Below are 25,240 nucleotides of genomic sequence, written 5' to 3'. Positions count from 1 at the left end.
TGATCTCCAGACAGACCACCAGAGTGCCCTCTTCCTGATCTCCAGACAGACCACCAGAGTGCCCTCTTCCTGATCTCCAGACAGACCACCAGAGTGCCCTCTTCCTGATCTCCAGACAGACCACCAGAGTGCCCTCTTCCTGATCTCCAGACAGACAACCAGAGTGCCCCTCTTCCTGATCTCCAGACAGACCACCAGAGAGCCCTCTTCCTGATCTCCAGACAGACCACCAGAGTGCCCTCTTCCTGATCTCAAGACAGACCACCAGAGTGCCCTCTTCCTGATCTCAAGACAGACCACCAGAGTGCCCTCTTCCTGATCTCCAGACAGACCACCAGAGTGCCCTCTTCCTGATCTCAAGACAGACCACCAGAGTGCCCTCTTCCTGATCTTCAGACAGACCACCAGAGTGCCCTCTTCCTGATCTCCAGACAGACCACCAGAGTGCCCTCTTCCTGATCTCCAGACAGACCACCAGAGTGCCCTCTGTCTGATCTCCAGACAGACCACCAGAGTGCCCCTCTTCCTGATCTCCAGATAGACCACCAGAGTGCCCTCTTCCTGATCTCCAGATAGACAACCAGAGTGCCCTCTTCCTGATCTCCAGACAGACCAACAGAGTGCCCTCTTCCTGATCTCCAGATAGACCACCAGAGTGCCCTCTTCCTGATCTCCTGACAGACCACCAGAGTGCCCTCTTCCTGATCTCCAGACAGATCACCAGAGTGCCCTCTTCCTGATCTCCAGACAGACCACCAGAGTGCCCTCTTCCTGATCTCCAGACAGACCACCAGAGTGCCCCTCTTCCTGATCTCCAGACAGACCACCAGAGTGCCCTCTTCCTGATCTCCAGACAGACCACCAGAGTGCCCTCTTCCTGATCTCCAGACAGACCACCAGAGTGCCCTCCTCCTGATCTCCAGACAGACCACCAGAGTGCCCTCTTCCTGATCTCCAGACAGACCACCAGAGTGCCCTCTTCCTGATCTCAAGACAGACCACCAGAGTGCCCTCTTCCTGATCTCCAGACAGACCACCAGAGTGCCCTCTTCCTGATCTCCAGACAGACCACCAGAGTGCCCTCTTCCTGATCTCCAGACAGACCACCAGAGTGCCCTCTTCCTGATCTCCAGACAGACCACCAGAGTGCCCTCTTCCTGATCTCCAGACAGACCACCAGAGTGCCCTCTTCCTGATCTCCAGACAGACCAACAGAGTGCCCTCTTCCTGATCTCCAGACAGACCAACAGAGTGCTCTCTTCCTGATCTCCAGAGAGACCACCAGAGTGCCCTCTTCCTGATCTCCAGACAGACCACCAGAGTGCCCTCTTCCTGATCTCCAGGGACTTCAACCATGTATTTATTTTCTACAGAGCTTATTCTGTCTTCTGTCTTCTTATTATCATTATTGTCATTGTATTTGTATTTATATCTTATTAATTACTTTCTTCTATTAATATTATTTGATATTCTTACTTATTGTGTAAAGAGCAACTTTAATGATTGGATTTTCCCCCCCGGATAAATAAAGTATTTCTGATTCTGATTCTGATCATTTCTTTCAAACAGAGGGTTCTTCATACATCCTGCAGAGTGATGTGAGCGTACAGTCTGCTCTCGACATCACTGTGTGTGTTTTGTTTACGATGAGAGAGCAGCCTTTGAAAGATGTGAGACATGTTGTGGTGAGCCCTGAGATCATTCACATTTCCATACACTTTTGAAATTTGTTTTCAAGATGAATCTGTTTTTCAAAAACCTGATGTGGTCCATGTTACCCATGAGCTGTCAGTCAAATGTAGTCTGAGTTTGCCGGGTTGATCTGATCGCAGCTCTCTTTTAAAAAAAATCCAACAAACATAAAACATAAAGCCAAAGTTCTGCTGAAAAGAGCAGCGAAAGAAGAAGATCAAAATGATGACATTTGCTCTGTCTGATCAGATTTTTAAGAGCAAGAAAGTTACTACTTAGAGGTTTTCAAAGAGTTTGATTCCTTATCATCAAAAATGTATCAACAAGATCTCAAACTAGGTCTCCTTAAGTCAGCGCTCAAAAACACGAGGAAAGGCTGTAACATGGAGAAAAGTTACTTCAAGTTAGAAACGCTGCCAACAAATATGAACTTTTAATGCAAATAAATCCATCCAGTTAGAAAACACAGAGGGCCTGATCTACTAAGATCCCAAATAACGAGCGCTAATTTGCGTGTGCAAATAATAATTTTGCACGTGTTATTTCTGGGCGTTTTGCAGGTGATCTACTAAGACTGCATGCTCAAATGATAACAAGTGCAAAAGTGGTGTGGACCGCCCTATTTTACGAGGATTTTGCGTGTGCTGTCGGCTGTCACCATGGAGAGTTTGAGAGAACAGAGTGGTCTTAAGTGATAAATGAAGTTTGAATCATGGAGTTGGAGGTCTTTGTGGAGGAGGGAAATAAACACATTGGTGAACTCCAGCAGAGACATCTCAGCGTTAGAAACGTGATTTGGAAGGCCATCTGTGAAAAGGTGAATGATGTGAGAAAAAACAGAAGATCTGCTGATAAAATAAACACATCTACTCTACTCCAAAACACAATCAGTGTTTTGATGGAGTTTAGAGAGCGATTTGATGAGGCTTAGACTGCCACTCTTGCTCTAGAAAAGTTAGGCGTCACTTGGATGAAGACAGTCGCCTCACTGTCCCAGGGAGCAACTTTCGGGTGAACATTTTTAATGCCTGTCTTGATATCATCATCCAGCAACTGTCCCAAAGATTCACCAGCTTAAATGGAACTGGGAACATGTTTGAGTCAATTCGCCCCAACACACTGCTGCAAGCACGAGATGAGGAGTTACGCAGAGCTGCCTGGTGCAGCTCAGTGAGCGCTCATTCTCCAAGTTAAAACTAACTAAAAACCCCTTGATGAGCACGATGGGACAGAATAGACTGAGTGGACATGTCATGTTATCTATTGAGAATGACAGATCAAAGAAAATGGACATACAGTGCATCGTGGACAAGTCCGCGGAGCTTAAGGCTCGTCCAAACAGTGGTGAGTAGGCCGAGTACTTCATATTGATTTTTTGTTTGTATGTGAAGATGTGGGCCGCTGTGCCAATTATACTAAACTGTATATCTGTTGATACAGTGACCTACTGTGCTCTCATTATATGAAAAAGTTAAAGTGGGTGTCAGAATGATGCGGTCGCTATCCGTGGTGCTGAACTGCTTTGAATTTGTGTTGTTTTATTATTATTATTTTGTTCTCTTGGTTTGATTGACTAAAACATTTAGTAATGCTTGTAAGCCCAGCTTTTGAGGGCATGTTGTAAAGTGATGTTATGATGAGCTTTACAGTGACCGCAGCCATGTGTACGTAACACTGTACCAGTTTGCACCTGCCTTTCAAACGTGCTAAATATAGACGCAAATACAGCGCGCGCTATCTGTTTCAAGTTTGATAAATCACATTGCGTGTGCTAAATGATTACATTTGCATCTCCTCCTCCCAGTATTTTGCACGTTCTGATGATCTGCATGTATTCTGCATATTCATGAAGGCAAACACGCTAAATGATTTGCGAGTGCTATTTTGCTCATTTGACAGACGCAATCCCATTTGCTCCCGGTTAGTTAATCTGCTTTGCGCGCGCTATCAAGTTAGCACGTGTTTTTATACACGCAAACCTTTAGTAGATCGGGCCCAGAGAGGGCGTGCAACATGTGCAACATGGTTTAACAAATACTTCCGCTGAAACAAGGATGGGTCTTATGTTTGTTTATTTATTTATTTACTTTGTTCATTTTCAATGTGTAGGTAAATTAACAGAAATTTAACATCCACATTTTATCTTGAAAGATGTAACTCTTAATGTACTGATAAAGAAGCTCATTGTAGTAAAAATAAGATATACAGACTTACTCAATGAAAGAACATACTCTTTGTTAAAGAGGCTGTACTGTGCTCATTGTTAGTTGCTTAGTTATGCTGCTATAGGCTTAGACTGGCGCACTGACGCACCGGGATCCTATCTCACCCCCTTCCCCCCAACCCCCTCATCACTTACTTTAACTCTCCCTGTCCCATTAAAGTTACTAACCATAGACCTTTCTGGAGTCCCTGAGCTCCCTTATCTCTCTTACTCTCCTCTATCCCTCTTTCCAGACCCAACTCGGTCGAGGCAGATGGCTGTCTAAAATAAGTCTGGTTCTGCTCGAGGCTTCTGCCTGTTAAAGGAAGTTTTCCCTCACCGCTGTAACTAGCTAAATACTGTGAGGTGCAATGCTCATGGTGGATTAAGGTGGGGTCAGACTGAGTCTTATCCTGTCTTGGTGTTGGGTCTCTGTTCATAATTTGACATAGAGTGGTCTAGACTTGCTCTGTTTGTAAAAGCGTCTTGAGATTGTGATTTGGTGCTATGCAAATAAAGATTGATCATTACTTAGTCTTTATACCTCTGTCATACCTTGGCATGATTTTGAAAATAAAAACTTCATCTCTGTATCTCAACCTAGACTCTTTGAAACATTCATTTCAGCTTCATTCTGAAACGCTTTATTTTTAGATACTGTCTCTTTAAGACCAACCCCTCCCCTTTCCCCAAATGAACCTCCTCCACTGTTGCCATACTATAAAGTCGTGGTCATTATTAAGTTAACTCATGTTTCTCTTTCTAAAATAGTAAATTATGAAATATGTCTGTTTGTGTTGGACCCTGATTCTGAAGTCTGGAAAGGGACAACAAGACAATATCCACCAACAAAAAACAAGCATGAGAGTCACAGATTGAGCTCCCGTACATGAACTGCTAAGCTTGCGTCCCACTTGCTTCATTTTAGATGCTGTCTCTTTAAGACCACTCCTTCCCCCAACAAGCCCACTTCCTTTCAATTGGCCAGCTCCCTGGAAGCCTCCTCCACTGTTGCCATACAACAAAGCCGCTGTCATTACGTTAATCTGTGTTTCTCTTTCTACAATAATAAATTCTGAAATATGGCCGCTTGTTTTGGATCCTGAATCTGCCCTGCCTTTCCAGTCTGGAAAGGGACTATAAGAAAATCTCCACTAACAAAGAACCGAGCATGACGTTTCTGTTTGCACCAATAAATGATGTCACAGATTGAGCTCCCGTACATGAACTGCTAAGCTTGCGTCCAACTTGCTTCATTTCAGATGCCGTCTCTTTAAGACCACTCCTTCCCCCAACAAGCCCACTTTCTTTCAATTGGCCAGCTCCCTGGAAGCCTCCTCCACTGTTGCCATACAACAAAGCCGTTGTCATTAGGTTAATCTGTGTTTCTCTTTCTAAAATAATAAATTCTGAAATATGGCCGCTTGTTTTGGATCCTGAATCTGCCCTGCTAAGTCTGGAAAGGGACTATAAGAAAATCTCCACTAACAAAGAACTGAGCATGACGTTTCTGTTTGCACCAATCAATGATGTCACAGATTGAGCTCCAGTACATGAACCGCTAAGCTTGCGTCCCACTTGCTTCATTTTAGATGCTGTCTCTTTAAGACCACTCCTTCCCCCAACAAGCCCACTTTCTTTCAATTGGCCAGCTCCCTGGAAGCCTCCTCCACTGTTGCCATACAACAAAGCAGCTGTCATTACGTTACTCTGTGTTTCTCTTTCTAAAATAATACATTCTGAAATATGGCCGCTTGTTTTGAATCCTGAATCTGCCCTGCTAAGTCTGGAAAGGGACTATAAGAAAATCTCCACTAACAAAGAACCGAGCATGACGTTTCTGTTTGCACCAATCAATGATGTCACAGATTGAGCAAAGCTCGCGTCCCATTTGCTTCATTCTTGTGTGACTTTTTGAACAAGCTTTTCAGAGCAGCCTGAAGTCTCATCCCACAATTTGAAACTTCACCTACGTTTAATGTTGATCTCCAACATTTTGACTCAATATTTGTCTTTAAAATATAAAAATGCATTAAACCACCTCTTTAAGGAAATACATTCAACCTAGTTCAATTTGTTAGACGGTTGTAAAAGTTGAATTCTATCTGCAGGATGTGACAGAATTGTAAAATTGTTCACATTACTCATGAAGTTTTATATTATAATGAAACTCTCTTTGTTCTGTTTGTCTACAGGAATCATTGTTTGATGTGCAGTGGTGTTTGACTGACAGCAGTGAGTTTCAAAATTCTGACCTTAATAAGTTTGTATTTGACAGTGATGATCAACATTTTTAGAAGTCTGGTGATTCAGTTTCAGGCACACACCCTAAATGCAAAGATAAAACACCTGCACAAACCTGCACAAAACATCAAATCAGACATATTTACCCTGGTGTAAAAACATTCAAATACATGTTTGCTTCAATCAAATAACAACACAATGCCTAGAGGCCTCTTAAAGGGGAAGCTTTTCATCGATAGGACCCTTCCAAGCATTATCTATACCACTTATCCCATTTGGTGCTGCAGGGTGCTGGAGCCCATCCCGCTGTCATTAGGAGAGAGGCAGGGTGCACCTTGGACAGGTCACCAGTCAATTACAGGGCTGACACATGGGGACAAACAACCAGACACACTCACACCTGTGGGCAATTTAGAGCCACCGGTGAACCTAACAAGCACATCCTTGGACTGTGGGAGAAAGCCAGGGTATACCCAGAAAGAGGCCCATACATGCACAAGGAGGACATGCACACTCGACAGAGAAGCCAGGGACTGGGAGGAGATACCTTCCTGCTGAGTTTTAAACCAATTATTGTATTCTCAACTTTAATGATATGTTGCAAACAGTTGTATCTAAATGTAAGAAAAACAAATCAGACCCCAGCAATGAGACTTATAGAAGAGGGTCTTTAGTTCACAGCACACACCAAACCATGGGAGCTAATGGAGCTTCATCTAACTAACTGTATTTTTATGGATGTTAGCTTAACTTAAAATACACATAACACCTCACCTGTTTAACCATCTGACTAGAGCTGGGCGATATTGAAAATGATGTCATCATGATAACATTTTTCATATCAGTCGAAATCGATAATTATCAAGATAAATATCAAATCATTATTTCATTTTAATTTAAAGGCAGATTTTTGGTCCTGAGTGAAAGTTAAAGGAACCAGACAGTTTGTTAGTTTGTAACTGGATTTAGTTTCTGATGAACTTCTTGAATCCATCAGTTCTGATGATGCTAACAGGAAGCAGGTCTTTAATGTAAGATAAGATCCTTTAGCCACATCCTGAAAGTATATTTAATAAAGTGTATTAAATGAATAGTTAACGCAGAGTCGACTCAGTGTTTTGTCTTGAGCTGCTAGGTTTCGAGTTTTCTTCCATGTCTAAACATCTTTAAGCCCGCCTACCTCCACCCCTGCGACATGATTGGCCGTTCTACTTCTTCTGTCTAATGTTGAGTGGCATCTAGCGTTCAAGGCACATCAGCGCCCCCTCCCTTTCCAGTGGTTCCCCCTCCCCCCAACCCCCTCATCACTTACTTTAACTCTCCCTGTCCCATTAAAGTTACTAACCATAGACCTTTCTGGAGTCCCTGAGCTCCCTTGTCTCGTAGGTTCCTCTGAGCTGCCGTAGACGTCCTCCTGCTGTGGACGTTCCAGACTCCAGCTGATACGGACGTGCTGGACTCCAGCGGCAACAGCTACTACTACTCGTCTCATCACTATCACCGCTCCCTCTCTCTCTTATTCTCCTCTATCCCTCTTTCCAGACTCAACTCAATCGAGGCAGATGTCTGTCTAACATGAGTCTGGTTCTGCTCAAGGTTTCTGCCTGTTAAAGGAAGTTTGTCCTCTCCGCTGTAACTAGCTAAATACTGCGAGGTGCAATGCTCATGGTAGATTAAGGTGGGGTCAGACTGGGTCTTATCCTGTCTTGGTGTTGGGTCTCTGTTCATAATTTGACATAGAGTGGTCTAGATAACGTTTGTTGTGATTTGGTGCTAAAGATTGATTGATGGATGGATGGATGGATGGATGGATGGATGGATGGATGGATGGATGGATGGATGGATGGATGGATGGATGGATGGATGGATGGATGGATGGATGGATGGATGGATGGATGGATGGATGGATTGGTTGGGGGTGTAATTACAGGTTTAAATACATCAAATTATTAGCCAATCTTTCTTATACTTATATTGAGATTTCAATATATGAATTTCAGGATAATTGTCATTATCGAATTATCTCCCTACATCTGACCCAAGATTGCATTGCATTGAATTGGTGTGTCATCAAATCACTGTTATAAGAGTTGACGTAATGTCAAATTTTTCCTCCTGCATAGGTTTAACATTTTGCAAAGTTATATTACTTCTTTTTTAAAACATACACGTAAGAGCTGAAACCTTATAGACCCAAACAGAAAAGCATGTAGGCACCTCCATGTCACTGCATGCGTTTGTCAGACAGTTCTTATGTTAGCTGAAGTATGCTGAACCTTCTCATTAAAGTTCCCCTTTCTTCACTTGAAAGGTAGGTCCAGTCCCTCTGCACTTCAAATCCTGAGAAAGACTTATTGCAGCAGACCAAGATAAAAAGATGTGGAGGTAAAGGAGTGAAAAGAGTGAAAAGAGTGAAAAGAGCAAAGAGAGCAGGGCCAAAAAATGAAAAACAGTGGAGTGTTACCTTTTCTTTGTCTCTCATGGATCCTTTTCCCAGAATTGACATCTTTGTGAGAGTGTCCTCCTGTAGTCTCTTTAACGAGTTCCCGCGTGGCCCGAGGAGTTTGCCGACAAAGTTAAACTGCAACAGAAAGCGAGAGCGCAGATCAATCAGAATCTGTGTGTTTGAGATAAAGAGCAAAGACATTCTCGTGTCAATCACTCAAGGCCCATTCAGAGACTGCAGCTAATGAAAACTCATCAGCAGTCAGCGCCGATAGAATCAGTATGGAAGCATTTCTGAGACGTCTTATCCCAGGTTCACAGTCACCTTTTCACAAGTTCAAGCTTTACTCTGCAGAGAGATGATCTGCATTTTACCTGCAAGCTAGAAAATGGCTTTAAGTATACAGATGGTTGTTTCTGATGCAAAAATAAAGAGCTAATTAGGAGCTTAGCTGCATATTAGTGCAGTAATTAAATAAATCCATGCAGCTTAGCAAATTATCTTCAGAGGAATCCAAAAATTACTGCTACAGAAGGAGTTAGGTGCAGTTTGAGCAATAATAAATTGAGCAGGGCATGTGCAATGAGCCTAATTTATTAAATTACTCAACATTTGCAAGCAAATTTCATTTTCCAGGTTGCGTTTTTTTTCATCTGATAAATATTAGAGACAGAAATGAAGAGAATAAAAATACTCCCACAATCCTTGAAGGATGCAAAAAAAATCCTGGTGTCAGTGAACTGCACACGTTTATCTGCCGGTACAAACAGTATTCATACTTCTGTGTGTCGTTGGAGGTTTCTCTGACTCCCCAGTGCAGCTTTAATTGGCAAAATAAAATAACACAACTGAGGAATGGTCAGCACTGGAACTGTACAGAATAATGCATAAAGAAAAAAGATAAACTAAAAGTTGGCACACTGAAATCTCACGTTTCGGATGTTTTCTGGTGGTTTGAGGATTTCCTCTGAACACTTCCCTCCATTGAGTCTGTCAACCTACCTTCATTTACTTATCAGACCAGAAATACTTTATTTATCCCAGGGAGGGAAATTCAGTCATTACAGAGCTCTTATAAACAGTATGTAAGACAGTCAAAATGTTAAAAGAAGAAGGAATACAATAAGATATAAATAGGAATAAAATAAAATAAAGATAAAATACAAATAAAATAAAGATAAAAAAATATATAATAGAACAAAATAGATTAAAGTAAGATACAGATATGAATAAAATAAAATCTAATAAAAATACACTAAAATAAGATATAAATACAAATAAAATAAAAACAAATACAAATCTAATAAAAATAGAATAAAATACAATAGACCAAAATAAGATATAAATACAAATTAAATCAAATTACAACCAAAAAAATAGAATAAAATAAGATATAAATATGAATAAAAATAAAATCCAGTAAAATAAGATATAAAAATGAATAAAATAAAAATAAAATAAAATAGAATAATATAAGATATAAAGACGAATAAAATAAAATAGAAATCAAATCAAATCTAATAGAATAAAATAAGATATAAATACAAATAAAATAAAATATAATACAAATCTAATAAAAACAATAAAATAAAAAAGTAAAAAACATCAAATAAAATCGAATAAATAAAATCAAATAACAATAAATATACAGAAGTGCAGAATAGTTAGAATTAGCGCTGGGATGACGTGTCAGCTACTTCAAATGTCACAATCCCAAAGTAATAAATAGACAAAATACACACAGCAGAATCAAATACATCAGGAGTTTTAGCCCCTAATTATAACTTAGGTGTATCTCACACTTTAAACAGCCACCATCAGGATAGATAAGCATACCTCCAGAGTTCAGATAAACGCATTTGTTTTCACCCCATACTCCCTTATGATCTGTAAATCACTTTTAAATGAGAACACCTTTAAACTGAGTCCAGAGAAAATAATGAAATACTGCACGTAATGTTGTCATGAGGTACGCAGTATTCTTTATCCTTCTGTGGTACCTTTACTGGTATTATTTCTACACAGGTGTAACTGCATGTTACTGAGGGTTTGCACCTAAATGTTAGATATGCAGAATTAGCATAATGTGATGGTTTGAGCTAACATTGAACCTGACCACCTCTGGCATGTCACCATCCATCAAAGGCTACCCAGCTTAGATTACTGCACAAGGTCATCGCTTTTAATACATGAAACCCAAATGTTATGCATCACAATGTCTATGAGGTGTTCTCTGTGCAGACACACATCTTAGTCATACAACCTTTACACGGGTTAAACAATTCTGGATGGTTCAGATGGTTAGGGAGACAAAAGGAGAGAGATGCGTCTCTCTCTGTCTCCATGTTTTCCATTAACAGTGAGTTATTCAGCACTCCCCTCAACCATCTAGGTCATCAATTAGCTAGCAGGAGGTAAAAAGAAACAGGCTGTTTGGTTTTACACCTCACCTATATCACTCCTGCCTTTTGTTCAGAAAGTGAGTGCTTATTAGGAAGCTCCTGCCAATTCTTGGGTGACGGATTTCAGAGTCTAGCTTTAGAGATTCGCTCCAAGGCAGAAGCTGACTGCTTTCATTCTGTCCAGGTTAAAGTCCAGCAGTTCTCCCCGCGTGTTCCTTCAACTTTTATAATTGCTCCAATTTCTGGTACTGGATGAAATTGTAAAAATACATCATGTTTTCAGAACCATCGTGTAGCAGCAGCTTTTATATGAGCACCAAAGGTAAGTTCCTGGCAACAAGACTATCATGTAATGATTGTAGAAAGGCTGTTGATGGTGTTAGAACAAGAAACTACCATGCAACTTTGTCAGATCAACAATGTAACACAAGTAACTCCCTATATTTGTCACTTACTATAGGCGTGTTTCGACTGGAGGAACTTTACCCCTGAACTACGTGTGTTACGACCAGTGGACCCAGGGTCTAAATTTAGTTCAGGGGTAGTTAACCACCCCCCTAAAAAGCCCCTGCTAGGGGGGTAGTACTTTTCAAAGGTCCCAGGACTTTCAGGGGTTAGGGCCTGCAATGTTTAACATGTCTGATTGGTAGATTAACCACAGTGTTTTTATTCCTCCCTCCGTCCACAATAACATCACACACATCTGTGATTCACTTGATTTCTCTTTCTTTCATTAGTTTTTATTTCTTCTATCTTTTTTGTATGTGTGTGTACTTTTCAAAAGAAGAAGCTGTGATTCTCTTGATTTAGTAGCTTGTAACAGTAGTCTTCTCTCAGCCCACCGTGAATGCGTCTCTCCTCCCGGTGTTCCAGTTTTAAAAGTGACCCTGTAAACTGGAGACCTTCAGCTGAACGTGTCAGTGTTTGTGGAGTTTACACAGCTGTTGAAACACAGAGGGAGTTCCTGGGAATGCAAACTAGTTTAGTTTTTATGAAGATTTCAAAATATCCTCATCAGATATTTAATGATCGTCTAAAGACGTTTATGAGGGATGCATCCGGCTGAGAGTCTCCAGGTAACAGGGTCGCTGTTTAAACCAAAACACCGGCCGATCTCTGCCACGGCTTTTTGAGTTCAAAAGGATTTTAAAGCCGTGTTGAAACGTCTTTGCTACTCGCGCTTATCTCCTCTCACGTGTTGATTCAGTGAATCCATCTGTGATGAAATATAGCACCATCTAAAACAGCACCAGCTGAGTCTCTTCATGCTAACAGGCTAACTGTTGTGTTGCTCATAATGATACCTGCCTGTCCGTCTGCTTCTATGGTGTCATCTGTGATGAATGGCATTCCTCTTTGTTTTACTGCCCTCTACTGGTCTGGTGGTGTAGTGCATTTACTTTTTTTTTCTCCATACGTCACTGGCCTGATTTGCACAATCTACCCGGGACTTCAGCCCGCGGTCGAAACGCAGACAACAATGGGAGCACAGGAACCTTTTAGTTCAGGGGAAAGTAGTTCAAGGGGCTAAAAGACCCTTGAACTCTTGGTCGAAATGCACCTGAAGGGATATGATGGCAAAGGCAATCAGTCTGCAGCAGCCCAAATGATTAACATCAACACTCTCAGAAGGACATGCAAAAGTCCAAACCAAATGCAGTGACAGAAACGTGCTGCAAATGAAGAAACATGCTCCAATAAGCCAAATAAATGCATTAATGACATAAAGTCAAAAACACACAAACATAGAAATCAACTTCTAAAGAGAGATGTTGCAAATCCAGTCATCAACAATAGGACACAAGGCCTGTGGGAGCCGGTCCTGGGACGCCTGGGGCTGACGCTTGCTGTAGGGCTGGCTGAACTCTGTTGCTAACACACCTCCTGCTCAGAGTCTGGGGACAGAGTCAGCTATGAGTACTGCTACAGGTACCTGCAGTATCATATTTTGTAAGTGTCAGGCCTCAGCTGCCGTGTCTGACTAACTGAGGGTAAGAACAAGTACAATTCATTTCCCTGCTGTGCTGGTTTTTGTCCCGCTCTTACAAATGGGAATAAGTGACCTACAAAGTTCCGACCTTGGATTGATGAATATGTAAAACAGTGTTTCACTTTGATGCGTACTCATGTCCATTTGTACGCTTCGTACATCACCTCAAACACACCTTTAGGAGAAATGTTCCCTCTTATGAACTCCACACACAGAGTGAGACCTTTATTGTGGTGTCAGGGAAATTTCATTTAGAATAATCTAAGCAAACATGATAGATCCTGCCTGTAATGTATTCAAGTTTACAAAAGGATAATCAAAGGAGACGGGGCTACCAGGGTGAACAGAGGGTGTCAGGAAATGTTTTAAATGTGCTGAGTTTAACTGATGCCCCATGCATCCATCATTTCCACCTGGATAGAGCCTTGATCACTGAGCTGTGCAATCTCTTGAACAGTAATTTCACACAGTAGACTTCTCTCTGTGTTGCTGCAGGTTTTGTTCGAGATGCTTGTACGGATCAGTCAGCCCTCGGTCTACCAACAGTCGTCTACACGCCTGAGGATAAAAATGCAGGGGGAGAGCTGTTGTTCTGATAAAGAACTCATCGCAACTGTGTTGCTTCCCACATCCCGGTGTAGCAACTGTGCATACAAGGCCATCAGGCTGAGAGACTAAAGGAGTAAATATACATGAATGGAAAATTTGAACAGACTGTGACACAGAAATTGAGCCAAACATGAGTAGAGCTTGTTTGAGTTTCTGGGAAACCAGGGACACAGACTCAGATTTGAGAGTGAGCTAAGGAAAAAAAACAAAAAACTCTTTTCATATCAGTGACAATGTTGTCTGAAGTGGGCAGTTCAAAATAAAAATATCCAGACAATCTTTTTGAGTTATTATGGTCCACAACACACTGCGTCATCACTCTGTGAAAACCAGCTGATCCACAAGATCGCCTGAAAGATGTTCTCAGATGTCTCATCTGAGAACGGATGTTTGATTGAAGACCGCTTTATTAAATGAGACTTTTTCAATTCTAAATGTCAGGGTTTATGTTTGTTTTTAAAATACAATGTGCATTAGGGATAGGGTTGCAAAGGGGTGGAAAATTTTTGGTAAATTTCCATGGGAAGTTAAACTGGAGAATTGAGAGTTATTTAATGGAAAGGTATCATATCCAGCATAAATATTTGTTTGTTATAAGCAGACATCCATCCAAAATAATACAATTATTTGTAAGTAGAACTTTATGAAGTGTTAAATATTTTATTGAACAATCACTTCTTTCATTGAAGAACAAAAACATGAATGTTGAGTTTAATATTACTCATCCCCCCGACCCAACCCGTTCAAAAATTAACAACAATGCAATCCCAACAAAGTCCCATTCAACATGCAGATAAAAAAGCATCTTCCCTCAAGCTTCTCAAGCCTAGCCTCTGCAGGATTCTAGAAATCATGTGTGCTTCATGTGATGGAGGAATGCACAGTGCATGTAGGGGGCGTGGTCTCAATAGCCCTGCAGTAAGCAGTGTGCTGTGTGCATGTGATTGAGGAATAGCAGAGATATTCAACTGTACTTGATGAAATCTGGTTGTTTTAGTCAGGATTATGCTCAAATATATTTTCCACAACTATATTTAAGTTCCCTATTAAAAGACGACCTTCAATTTAGTCAATTCCTGCTTTATTCCCATAAATTCACATTTGTCTCCAACTTTGATAATTCCCAGAATTTTGCAACCCTAGTTCGAGATGTAAGGATATATCACAAGATGGTAAAAAACTGATACAAATAAGGGTGGATTAAAATGGATTTAACAACATTTGCATTGCGATATTAGCTTTAAACAGTAGAAGGCATTATCTGCATTTCACTCCGCTTGTTCAGCATCATGAAGTCTCTTGCGCTGCTCTCTCGTCACTCGCTGAGTTGAGTGTAACAGACATGGAGGCAGCAGGTGAAGACAGAGCAGGTCAGGATGCACCTTTGAGTTTACAGTCTGAGGTACGGCAGCATTTTGTCTTTCCCTGATACTCCTGAAGAAAAACATGTCAATTCACAGCCAGGAGCAGAAGCTGCTCTTTAGTTTATTTAAGATTGACCTTATTTATTTTAATATTTCATACTTTCATCTGGGAATCGTTCACTTTCCATTTCTTTACAATTGTTCTGACATTTTCCAACAAGGTATTTTTGTACAGTGGTTTTAGTTTTTTGCAAGTTGCTGAAAAAAAGTGTGCAGTGGTTTTATATGAGTTACAACACACCTTAAAAATGAAAAAGGATGACTTTGTTTACAAAGAAATATAAGAGAACAAATATATATACTGCAACTGTCCATATCTGAGGACTGAAATAAAATGGTAACACTTTACAATAAGGGTCCCTTAATTAGCGTTAGTTAATGCATTATTAAGCATTAATTAACAGTTTAATAATAGTTTAATAATCGTTAATAATCGGTAAGCAGTTTAGCATTTATAATGTGTTACTTAAGTGATGCATGTGTTACACTTTACAATAAGGGTCCAGAAAGCATTCACTAATGGTTAACTAATTAAGTTTTGTAACTTTTATTAATGCTTAATAATGTATTAATTAACTCTGAGCAGTGGACATTAATTAACTGCTTATTAATGCACTAACTAATGTGTTAGTTAATGTTAGGTAATACATTATAACGATTATTAAACTATTATTAAACTGTTAATTAATGCTTAATAATGCATTAACTAACGCTAATTAAGGGACCCTTATTGTAAAGTGTTACCAATAAAATAATAGTTATTTCAATTTTGAGTTCAATCCAGTTTCTTGAAAATCATTAGAGAATCGTGAGTGAATCGTATTGTGAACCAAAAATCGTGATTCGAATCATATCGTGGGTTGAGTATTTCCTTACATTATTAATATGCGTTAATTAAATTCATGTCCTGGGGGCAAGTTTTACCAAAGTAATTGTGCTGTACCTTCAAAACAATCAAAGTGTGACATAGTGAGAAAGATGTAGAAATGTAGTGTTCTTTAGCTGCATCTTCTCTGTCTTTTCAAATGATCTTCCATAGGCAGAGATCCAGTTTTTCAACACATCTGTGTAAGTCCAAAATAAAGAAAACTGATTCCTGATTAGGTTTAACATCCTTTGAAGTGAAAGGGTTAATATTCAGTTCAAGCAGAGGACTACAACAATCCTCACCGCCATTCAGCCCATGGGCTTGGGCTACAACTCTCTCAGCCTAATGTCACTCCATTATTTTTAATATAAGACCCAAAATTACTTCAACAAAAGTAGAAGAAGAAGAAGAAGAAGATACACTTTATTAATCCCTGAGGCTAAATTCATTTTTGTCACTCACATGCGACAAACCCAGGCCGAATACACACACACACACACACACACACACACACACCTGCACACACACGCGCACATACAGGACCCAATGGACATGCATCAGAGGAGAGATGAGATGTGAGGATACCAACCTGAGAAACTGGGGGTTAGAACCTTTTTAGCTACCTGCTACCTGACTTTTTAAGACTACTTATAACTGAAAACAGGAAGGAATGAATCTGGATTAATACCAAGAGAATCCTGAAACTGCCCCAGTCCAGGTGATTTCATTTTAAAGGTACCAGTCTAACATGCCAAAGATGTTAATGTTAGTTTTTTAGTAAGACCCTCAGACTGTGTGACAACGGCGGGGTAATTCAGGCAGCTGAATTCTCACTCTCATGATCACACGACAGACATATGCATTTAAGCTGCAAGTTCTCTCTGCCTCTGTTCTGCCATGCATCAGTATTAGGTGCATTTGGACCATGAGTTCCAGGGTCTTTTAGCCCCCCAAACTACTTTCCCCTTAACTAAAAGGTTCCTGTGCCCCCATTGTTGTCTGCGTTTCGACCGCGGGCTGATGTCCTGGGTAGATTGTGCAAATCAGGCCAGTGACGTATGGAGAAACAAAAAGTAAATGCACTACAACACCAGACCAGTAGAGGGCAGTAAAACAAAGAGGAATCACAGATGACACCATAGAAGCAGACGGACAGGCAGGTATCATTATGAGCAACACAACAGTTAGCCTGTTAGCATGAAGAGACTCAGCTGGCGCTGTTTTAGATAGTGCTATATTTCATCACAGATGGATTCACTGAATCAACACGTGAGAGAAGATAAGCGCGAGTAGCAAAGACGTTTCAACACGGCTTTAAAATCCTTTTGAACTCAAAAAGCCGTGGCAGAGATCACACTGTGTTTTTGGTTTAAACAGCGACCCTGTTAACTGGAGACTTTCAGCCGGCTGCATCCCTCATAAACGTCTTTAGACCATCATTAAATATCTGATGAGGATATTTTGAAATCTTAATAAAAACTAAACTAGTTTGCATTCCCAGGAACTCCCTCTGTGTTTCAACAGCTGTGTAAACTCCACAAACACTGACACGTTCAGCTGAAGGTCTCCAGTTTACAGGGTCACTTTTAAAACCAGAACACCGGGAGAGAGGCATTCACGGTGGACTGAGAGAAGACTACTGTTACAAGCTGCTAAATCAAGAGAATCACAGCTTCTTCTTTTGAAAAGTACACACACATACAAAAAAGATAGAACAAATAAAAACTAATGAAAGAAAGAGAAATCAAGTGAATCACAGATGTGTGTGATGTTATTGTGGACGGAGGGAGGAATAAAAACACTGCGGTTAATCTACCAATCAGACACATTCAGCATTGCAGGCCCTAACCCCTGAAAGTCCTGGGACCTTTGAAAAGTACTACCCCCCAAGCAGGGGCTTTTCAGGGGGGAGATTATCTACCCCTGAACTAAATTTAGACCCTGGGTCCACCGGTCGAAAAACGCACATTTCCTTAAAACTTTCAACCCCACCACCACTACCCCAGAATCCACCTGCCCGCTCTAACATAGAGGTTTAAGATATTACCTCATCACTCTTCAATTTCTGCAATTTAAAAAAGTAAAACTGTAGAGTGATCAGGAGTCTGGACACCAAACACAAACAATGTGCTTCTGCAACAAACATTTCAAACCATCACAGCACGAGTTGACTGACTGAACTACATTTATATACTCGTGTTTTTATCTGTATTATTATTTTTAGAAGGCAGAGCGCTCACCACAGTGTTTCTCAAGTCCTCTACAGTATTGGAGCGTTGCAGGATGCTGGTTTGGGTGGATGGTGGGTGTACATAAAGCATGACTTCTACGAGTAATGTCAGAGTTCACATCGTGAGTGACTGTGGTGATGGTTGCACTGTCAACATCAAACAACTTGTCTCTGATCTTCACACCGGTATGTTTTATAACAGGCGTACACCTAGACTACTATGTTTCTGTAACCTCAACCACGTGCTGTGAGTGTCTGAAAACTGCAAATTATTACTATTTATTTATCTGTTTAATTTTTTAAAGGAGCGTAACTCTTTCATGTGGCCTTTAATTGAGTTTTAATTCTTTATTTGTCCTCATATTTAACAATTCATTTGGGTTGTATTATAACGTATACAGTTTTTTTCTCTACAATGTCAGAGTTTAAAGGTTCTATGTTGGTATCTTTAGCTGTTTTCATTACAGAGAGGTTTTAAATTCAATAAAAACAATTTTTTTTTAAATCTTTGAGGATCTGCAGCCTCTTTTTTTTTACTCCTACTATCCCTGCAGTGATCTGAGTGGGCAGGGATGCTATGATAATAAAGAGACTGCCTGAAAGACTGCAGATGCAGAGGTAGAAAAACACCAAAATAAATCTGGCGAGAGCTCCAGAAGAACCTATGCCAGCACCGAGACATGTTCTTTGTAAAGGCTGATTTATACTTATACAAGCCCTGTGATTGGTCCACTCGGCGGCATTGTATTTCCTGCATTTACAGCACTTCCGGGATCCCGGACATCGGCCATCAGCCGTGTATTTCATCTCCTCCTCTCTATTCTTCATGTAATCATGTCTGTATGATAAACAGCAACATGTATCAGCAGTAGATTAACAGAACATGCTCTGAATCTCTGTGGAAAAGGAAACAGAGATCGTAGAGAGGCCGGAAACAGGCGACACAGACACATCGACGCACAAGTATGTGATGCTCATGTCCGCGTCAGACTCGTAGGGGCGACACAGAAGTATAAACCAGCGTTAATAAATTGTTAACATCATCATAAAGTGACCACATTTTCTGAATGCATGTATGCTGATGTTGGGTCACAAACAAGAGGCAACCTCCGGTCGCAAGAATTGAAGCCAATGTGGAAGTGCTAAAAACTGCAGTGTCCACTTGAGGCTGGCTCCAGAAGTATCAGAAACCACTGTGGCAGTTTCCCCTGCCACTGGTAACACACCACACCATCACTCATTCCACATGCCACATGTTAGCCAGGCAGCATGCTACTGATAGCTTGGTGGGTGCACACACTGAACTACATTTAACATCTTAGTAAGTTTCCTGTGCAATTTCCCCATAAAGTTTCACAAACACACACACACACACACGCACACACATTGTTATGGTTTTGAGTTAACTATTATCTAAAGACTGTATACCTTGAGTTCTTTGTATCTGCTTATGTTTCTCTTCTCTTACCACGGTGCTTCCTGGTGCTGGGCAGTGACAAAGGACCCGAGCATAGTTTCAGGCTGTCTTTAATAGTGCCTGAGTAGGGAGCATGCTGAGTCCATCTTACTGCACCATACCAACTGATGGGAGTGTTAAATGGGGTTGTAAATTCATTCCTAGCTTGGGTATTAGGTGAATGCTTTGATGACTCCCTTAATGTGTGGTAAGTACATGTAAATAGACTTTGTAATGTTTTTTTTATGTGGAAAATAAGCTGTGTGGTTGAACTGATTACTTTTGATTCCAATTAAAGATGGTATGGTCCAGTGGGAGGGGCTTAGCCTTCAAATGGAGGGGATCTGCACTGCCTAAGCAGTCACAGAAGGGCTGTGGTGCTGTGCAGAGGTAATGGTGGTTCATATCCTTGGACTGTCCTTAAAGGGGAATAAAACACTTCATTTTATTTTTTTTTGCATCAAATGGACTTTGTCTTTCTACTTTTTTTTTTACATTTTAAAGTTAAACTACACCATTTTCAGTCAGCCTTATGACTAGTGATGGTGAGATGAAGCCTCATGAGGCTTCGAACCACTTGAGCCAATTGGTTCGAGAAAGGGTTCATTTCTCAAAGCTTCATGTGCACACGAAACCACCTACTGGCCAGGTTTATCATTACATGCTGCTGGATCTTAACCACATAATGTGTGATGCATTGAATTTTTGTGTCTGTTATGGGAATGACTAGATTACAAAAAATGTATGACCAAATCATTTCTGTACATAAATTATCATATATGTGTATGATAAAATATTTTTGAATGTATTCTGTGTGTGTACATTTTCCCAAAATGGTAGTATCATATGATATGGCAGGTTGTGTAATTATATTTTTCTGTCACTTTAGGAAAATGGAATTGGCTTAAGCAGACAGAGGACAGTGAAAGTGATTGTGGAACTAGGAAGAGGACACTGAATATGCTTGTGTTATTAGGAGTTAGGAGTTATTAAATCAAAATGTTGCCACACAGGGGAAATCCTCCTCTTTCTTTCTTTTTAAAGTTATATTTTTGGGCTTTGACTCATTTTATTTATAGAGGAGAGGACAGTGTAGAAACTGGAAGAAAGTGGGAAAAAAATGTGGTTAATAAGCCGCAGGCTGGACTTGAACCCTGGCCAAATATTTCATGGACGTGCTATTCACCATTAGGCCAAGTCTGCAACAGATTAGCAACACGTCCACACCTAATTCCCCTCTTTCTAGTTGGCTCTGTCTTACCTGTCCTCTTTTCACTCCTAAATCTTCAAACCATCTCTCTCTCTAAACTCTCCAAACTATATAAATCCAAACTCTAGTATCCAAACTATCAAAACTCTATCCGAACTCTGAACTGACCGCAGCTCTCCATCAAACACCCACAATATGAACGGGGCCTGAGGGGTTTATATTGCTGTCAAACCATCAAACCTTGCAGCAAAATCTGGACCACTTGCCGAAGCAGTCACGTGGTACATCCGGGCAGCGAGGCTTCGGACGTCATCATTTTCGGCTCCTCCCCTCAATGAAGCAAGCCTCGATACGCGCTTCACGGAAACGCCCCCTCCATTACTCGACACACGCTTCGAAGCCTCGGCACATCTCCTAACATCACTACTTATGACCTACTACCCTCACTCTAGGTCAGAGTGTGACACCACTTGCACACAAATTCAAAAGAGCCAATCTTTACAGCAGAAATAAACATGTTTACAGCCTGGTTTAAAAGACGAGTGTAGTCTGGATAGCTCATTTCTCGCTCAGCACACCGTACGGGGGGTGAATTAATTCATAATGCTGCAATTTCAAAGATATTAAGATTACAAGTTTTCCATTATAAGAGGCACAGCTGACTGTAGCTGTTAGCTAGGAGGCTCAAAGCCCGCTTCTTTACGTCACAATCGCTCCACAGCAGTTATGTTGAGTTCAGCATTTCCAATATGGCTGCCGCCGCGGCCTGGCCTCAAAACAGCGCTTCAGAAACAGATGGGTGACGTCACAGATACTAGGTCCAATATGTATACAGTCTATGGTCTCAAACTGTTGGTAGAGACCCTTTCATGAGGGTTGGTGTTAATCGACCCCTCGATGTTGAAGCAGTCCGAGGTGAGGTGGTTAGCACGTAAAAATGAATAATAATTAGCGACTTCTGTATCTGACATGTTGTTAGAAATTTTAAATTCAACCAGTTTTCTTTGGCGCTGGAATAGAAAGTCAACATCTACAGTCCTCATCACAGCGGTCACTGCTCCAAACCCGACAGCCTCGACCCTCCGCTGCCTGAATCATCCAGCTCTCTACATCCCACATTTCCCGTCTCTCTTTAGCGGTCCAATCGATAAAGGCAAAATGCTCAAAAAATGGTTCCAACCTTTGACATCTTGACCCTGCAACACCAAGGCAAGAGCACAACAGCGTGGGAGGATGCGGGATGCTTGAGGAGTGGGAGCGGTTTTGCATGCTTGCCTATGCAAATCATTCCTATCGTTACATGACCTGAAAATTCAAATCTACTCAGAGAGGCGATGTTCTCTGAGACCGTGGACTACAGAAACAATGCAGAAGCTTTTCTGCTCCCACAGTTTCTGGCTGGAGGATTACTAAAGTATATGATTATAAAACATGTTTTTATTACATGGAACCTTTGAAGGTAAACTCTGACTCTGGTATTTCCTCATGTCTGCAGTTTCTGATTTATTATTTTCATTTAAAGTTCCTTTTATTAAAAGCTGTATTCATTACAAACCCACATGTCTTTATGTGCAGGATGTCCTGAGTTGCCTTTTGTTAAGATTTGTTTTTTGTTCCCTGTGTTTCATGTCTTGTGTTCTTTAATCCTTGTGTATTTTCTCTTGTGTTTCCTGTTTTATTTTCTAGTTTTGCTCCCTGTGTTTCTGGTTTAGTTTTACTTCCTGTGTTTTCTTTCCATTCTGATTGTGTGCTGAGTGTTTCCACTTGTGTCTCGTTGGTCTCACCTACTATCACCGCTCCCTCGCTCTCTTATTCTCCTCTATCCCTCTATCCAGACCCAACTCAGTCGAGGCAGATGTCTGTCTAACATGAGTCTGGTTCTGCTCGAGGTTTCTGCCTGTTAAAGGAAGTTTGTCCTCAATGTTCATGGTGGATTAAGGTGGGGTCAGACTGAGTCTTACCCTGTCTTGGTGTTGGGTCTCTGTTCATAATTTGACATAGAGTGGTCTAGACCTGCTCTGTTTGTAAAAGAGTCTTAAGATAACGTTTGTTGTGATTTGGTGCTATACACATAAAGATAGATATATAGATTGATTGATTGATTGATTGATTGATTGATTGATTGATTGATTGATTGACCTGTGTGATTAGTAGTTAGTATTTAGTCTCTGGCTGTTTTCCAAACCGCCGGCTACGTACTACATACTGTGTCTGAAGGTAGTATGCAGTCTGACTGTTCTGTTGGATCTGGTCTGCAGGATTCTGGGTCAGGCGTCGCTGGATTTACGGTTTCAGAAAGCGTGAGTAAACAACAACCAAGCTGATAGATAAACTGCTTCTTTAGCATCACTGATGATTTAAAAAGTTAAGAAGTGGTTCATATGGAATTTAATCATTTTCACAGCACCTAAAATCTGAGTTCCCCCAGTCAAATACAGAAAAAAGAAGAAGTTAGTGCTGTGCATTGTGGGAAACAGTACGTGATGGAGACTGAGACATGTTCCTGAATCAGTATGATATCTGGGTAGTTTTGGCATACTGCAGATTTTGCTCTTGTTCACATACTCCATACTGAATTTAGGACAAATCCTTACATACTGCTAGTTTAGTAGGTGGTTTCAGAAACAGACTCTGTGTCTCCTCCGTTCTGTGTTGGTTCATTGTGTAATGTGTCATGTCAAGTCTGCACCAGTCCGCCTGTATTTCCTGTGTTTGTGTTTCCCGTGGTTTTGTTGAAAGTACGTTTTTGTTCTTTTGTTTATTAAAACCTTTTATTTTGAAGTCCGCACACTCAATAAAAGTAACATGGGTGTCTGTTTGATCAACATAAGTATAACATGTAGCTTCTATTATATTAATTCATGTTTGGTGGTTAAACATGTTTCAATCATGTAGTTTTAACATGACATGCAAAATCCTTCAAACTACAAGATTGCTTTATGTCAACACAACCTAAAGGGTTTAGGTAGGAATCCTATCTGCAATACCTCTCCAGAGCAGAAGGTGGCAGTAACGTGCGACAGGCCCTGTTCATCAGCCAAGGTAGCGTGCTTCTGGCAAAGAAGAGCCATTACAGGGAGTTGGGAGAGATCGCCTGTGAGTGACTGCAATTGGGGCGCTGGTGGCCTAGAGGTCTAAGCGCCCCACGTATCGAGGCTATAGTCCTCATTGCAGAGGTCGCCGGTTCGACTCCCAACTGGTCGACCATGTGCTGCATGTCTTCCCCCACTCTCTACTCCCCACGTTTCCTGTCTCTCTTCAGCTGTCCTGTCAATAAAGGCCAAAAAGCTCAAAAATGTAGCTTAAAAAAAAGTTATTGTGACCCAAGACAATGAAGTCAGATCCTACCTTAGTAAATATGTTGAAACAACCTTTACAAATAAAGTTAGACCCAAACATTTTAAATAAGTAATGGTAACGTCAATACTTTAAAGCTGGGGTTGGTAATCAGATTTAGATCCACTTTTTGTCATACTGGTTAAAATGATCTTTCTGTCCTGATGGTAATCATTACATGATGTGTTCCTAAAAAAGAATGAAAAAAAGCTGCTATCTACAGCCGGAGTAAACCTGGGAAAACACCAACCAATCACTGTTTTTTGGCTCCCCAAATTTTAAACCAATCAAATCCCGTCCAGCCGTTCTGCCCTCCTCCTGCGCGTACATTTCCCCGGCGTGCACTCCTCCGAGTCCCTGTCTCCTGCCTCTACTTCCCCTGACTCTATTTACTGCCCCTCTCGCTCGTCCTCGGGCCTGTCCCCTCTGACCTGATGAGGTGCTTTGCTCAGGACTGTAGCCCGGATCAGAGTCTAAAAAGCTCTCACCAACAAGCAGACTAATTAATGACGTTCAGTAAGTCCTACAGAAAATATATATTTATTGTAGCGTCCGTCCGGACGCTGTAGTGATGACGAGCCGATTCGTGAACACGTTGATCTTTAATAACCGGTCACTGTCGACCGTGATCACGCCAACCAACAAAACAACAATCAATGTTTGAATGAATGAAGAACTTCTCCTCTTCTCTCCCACTCGCACACTCTACACCTCTCCTGATGCCTTCACTGACCGTCAACACTGTTGGAATTAAGAACATCTACACTGAACACGTTTAACAAACAGTAGAGTTGTTACAGTATTATATATGTGTTATAACTTTTCTCCTGATATCGTGTCACCAGTACAACTGGATAATGCTAGCATGATAGTTGTGAGTGCTAACAGCAGCCATGTTTGTTTGTGTTTTTAACTTTCACTATGAGAATGTTTTGGTGAGGACCGGTTTTGAATCAGTCACGATCATATGGTCGAGAATCAGCGGCGCTCGTGCATGTGAGCGGGGGGGGCGTCGTTTTGGAGGAGCTCCGAGGGAGGAGGGGAGGGGTTAGACGGAGTCATGAGGAAAAGCTACATTCAAATTCATGCTGGTTTTCCGAGACTACCAACCCCAGCTTTAAGTTCACTCA

At 41.1% G+C, this 25,240-nt stretch overlaps 1 protein-coding gene across 1 annotated transcript in view; it reads right to left on the bottom strand.

Moving 5' to 3' along the window:
* The window catches only part of khdrbs3 (KH domain containing, RNA binding, signal transduction associated 3), a 237,573-nt gene that overhangs the window by 101,648 nt on the left and 110,685 nt on the right, over nt 1–25,240 (bottom strand). Inside the window, exon 3 of the mRNA XM_034704107.1 lies at nt 8,604–8,720. Coding sequence (XP_034559998.1) covers nt 8,604–8,720 — 117 coding nt within the window. The remainder of the gene's footprint in view (nt 1–8,603; nt 8,721–25,240) is intronic.

Source organism: Notolabrus celidotus, chromosome 16 (genome assembly GCF_009762535.1).
Source record: "Notolabrus celidotus isolate fNotCel1 chromosome 16, fNotCel1.pri, whole genome shotgun sequence".
Lineage (NCBI taxonomy): Eukaryota > Metazoa > Chordata > Actinopteri > Labriformes > Labridae > Notolabrus > Notolabrus celidotus.
This window is presented reverse-complemented; position numbering and strand designations above follow the sequence as displayed.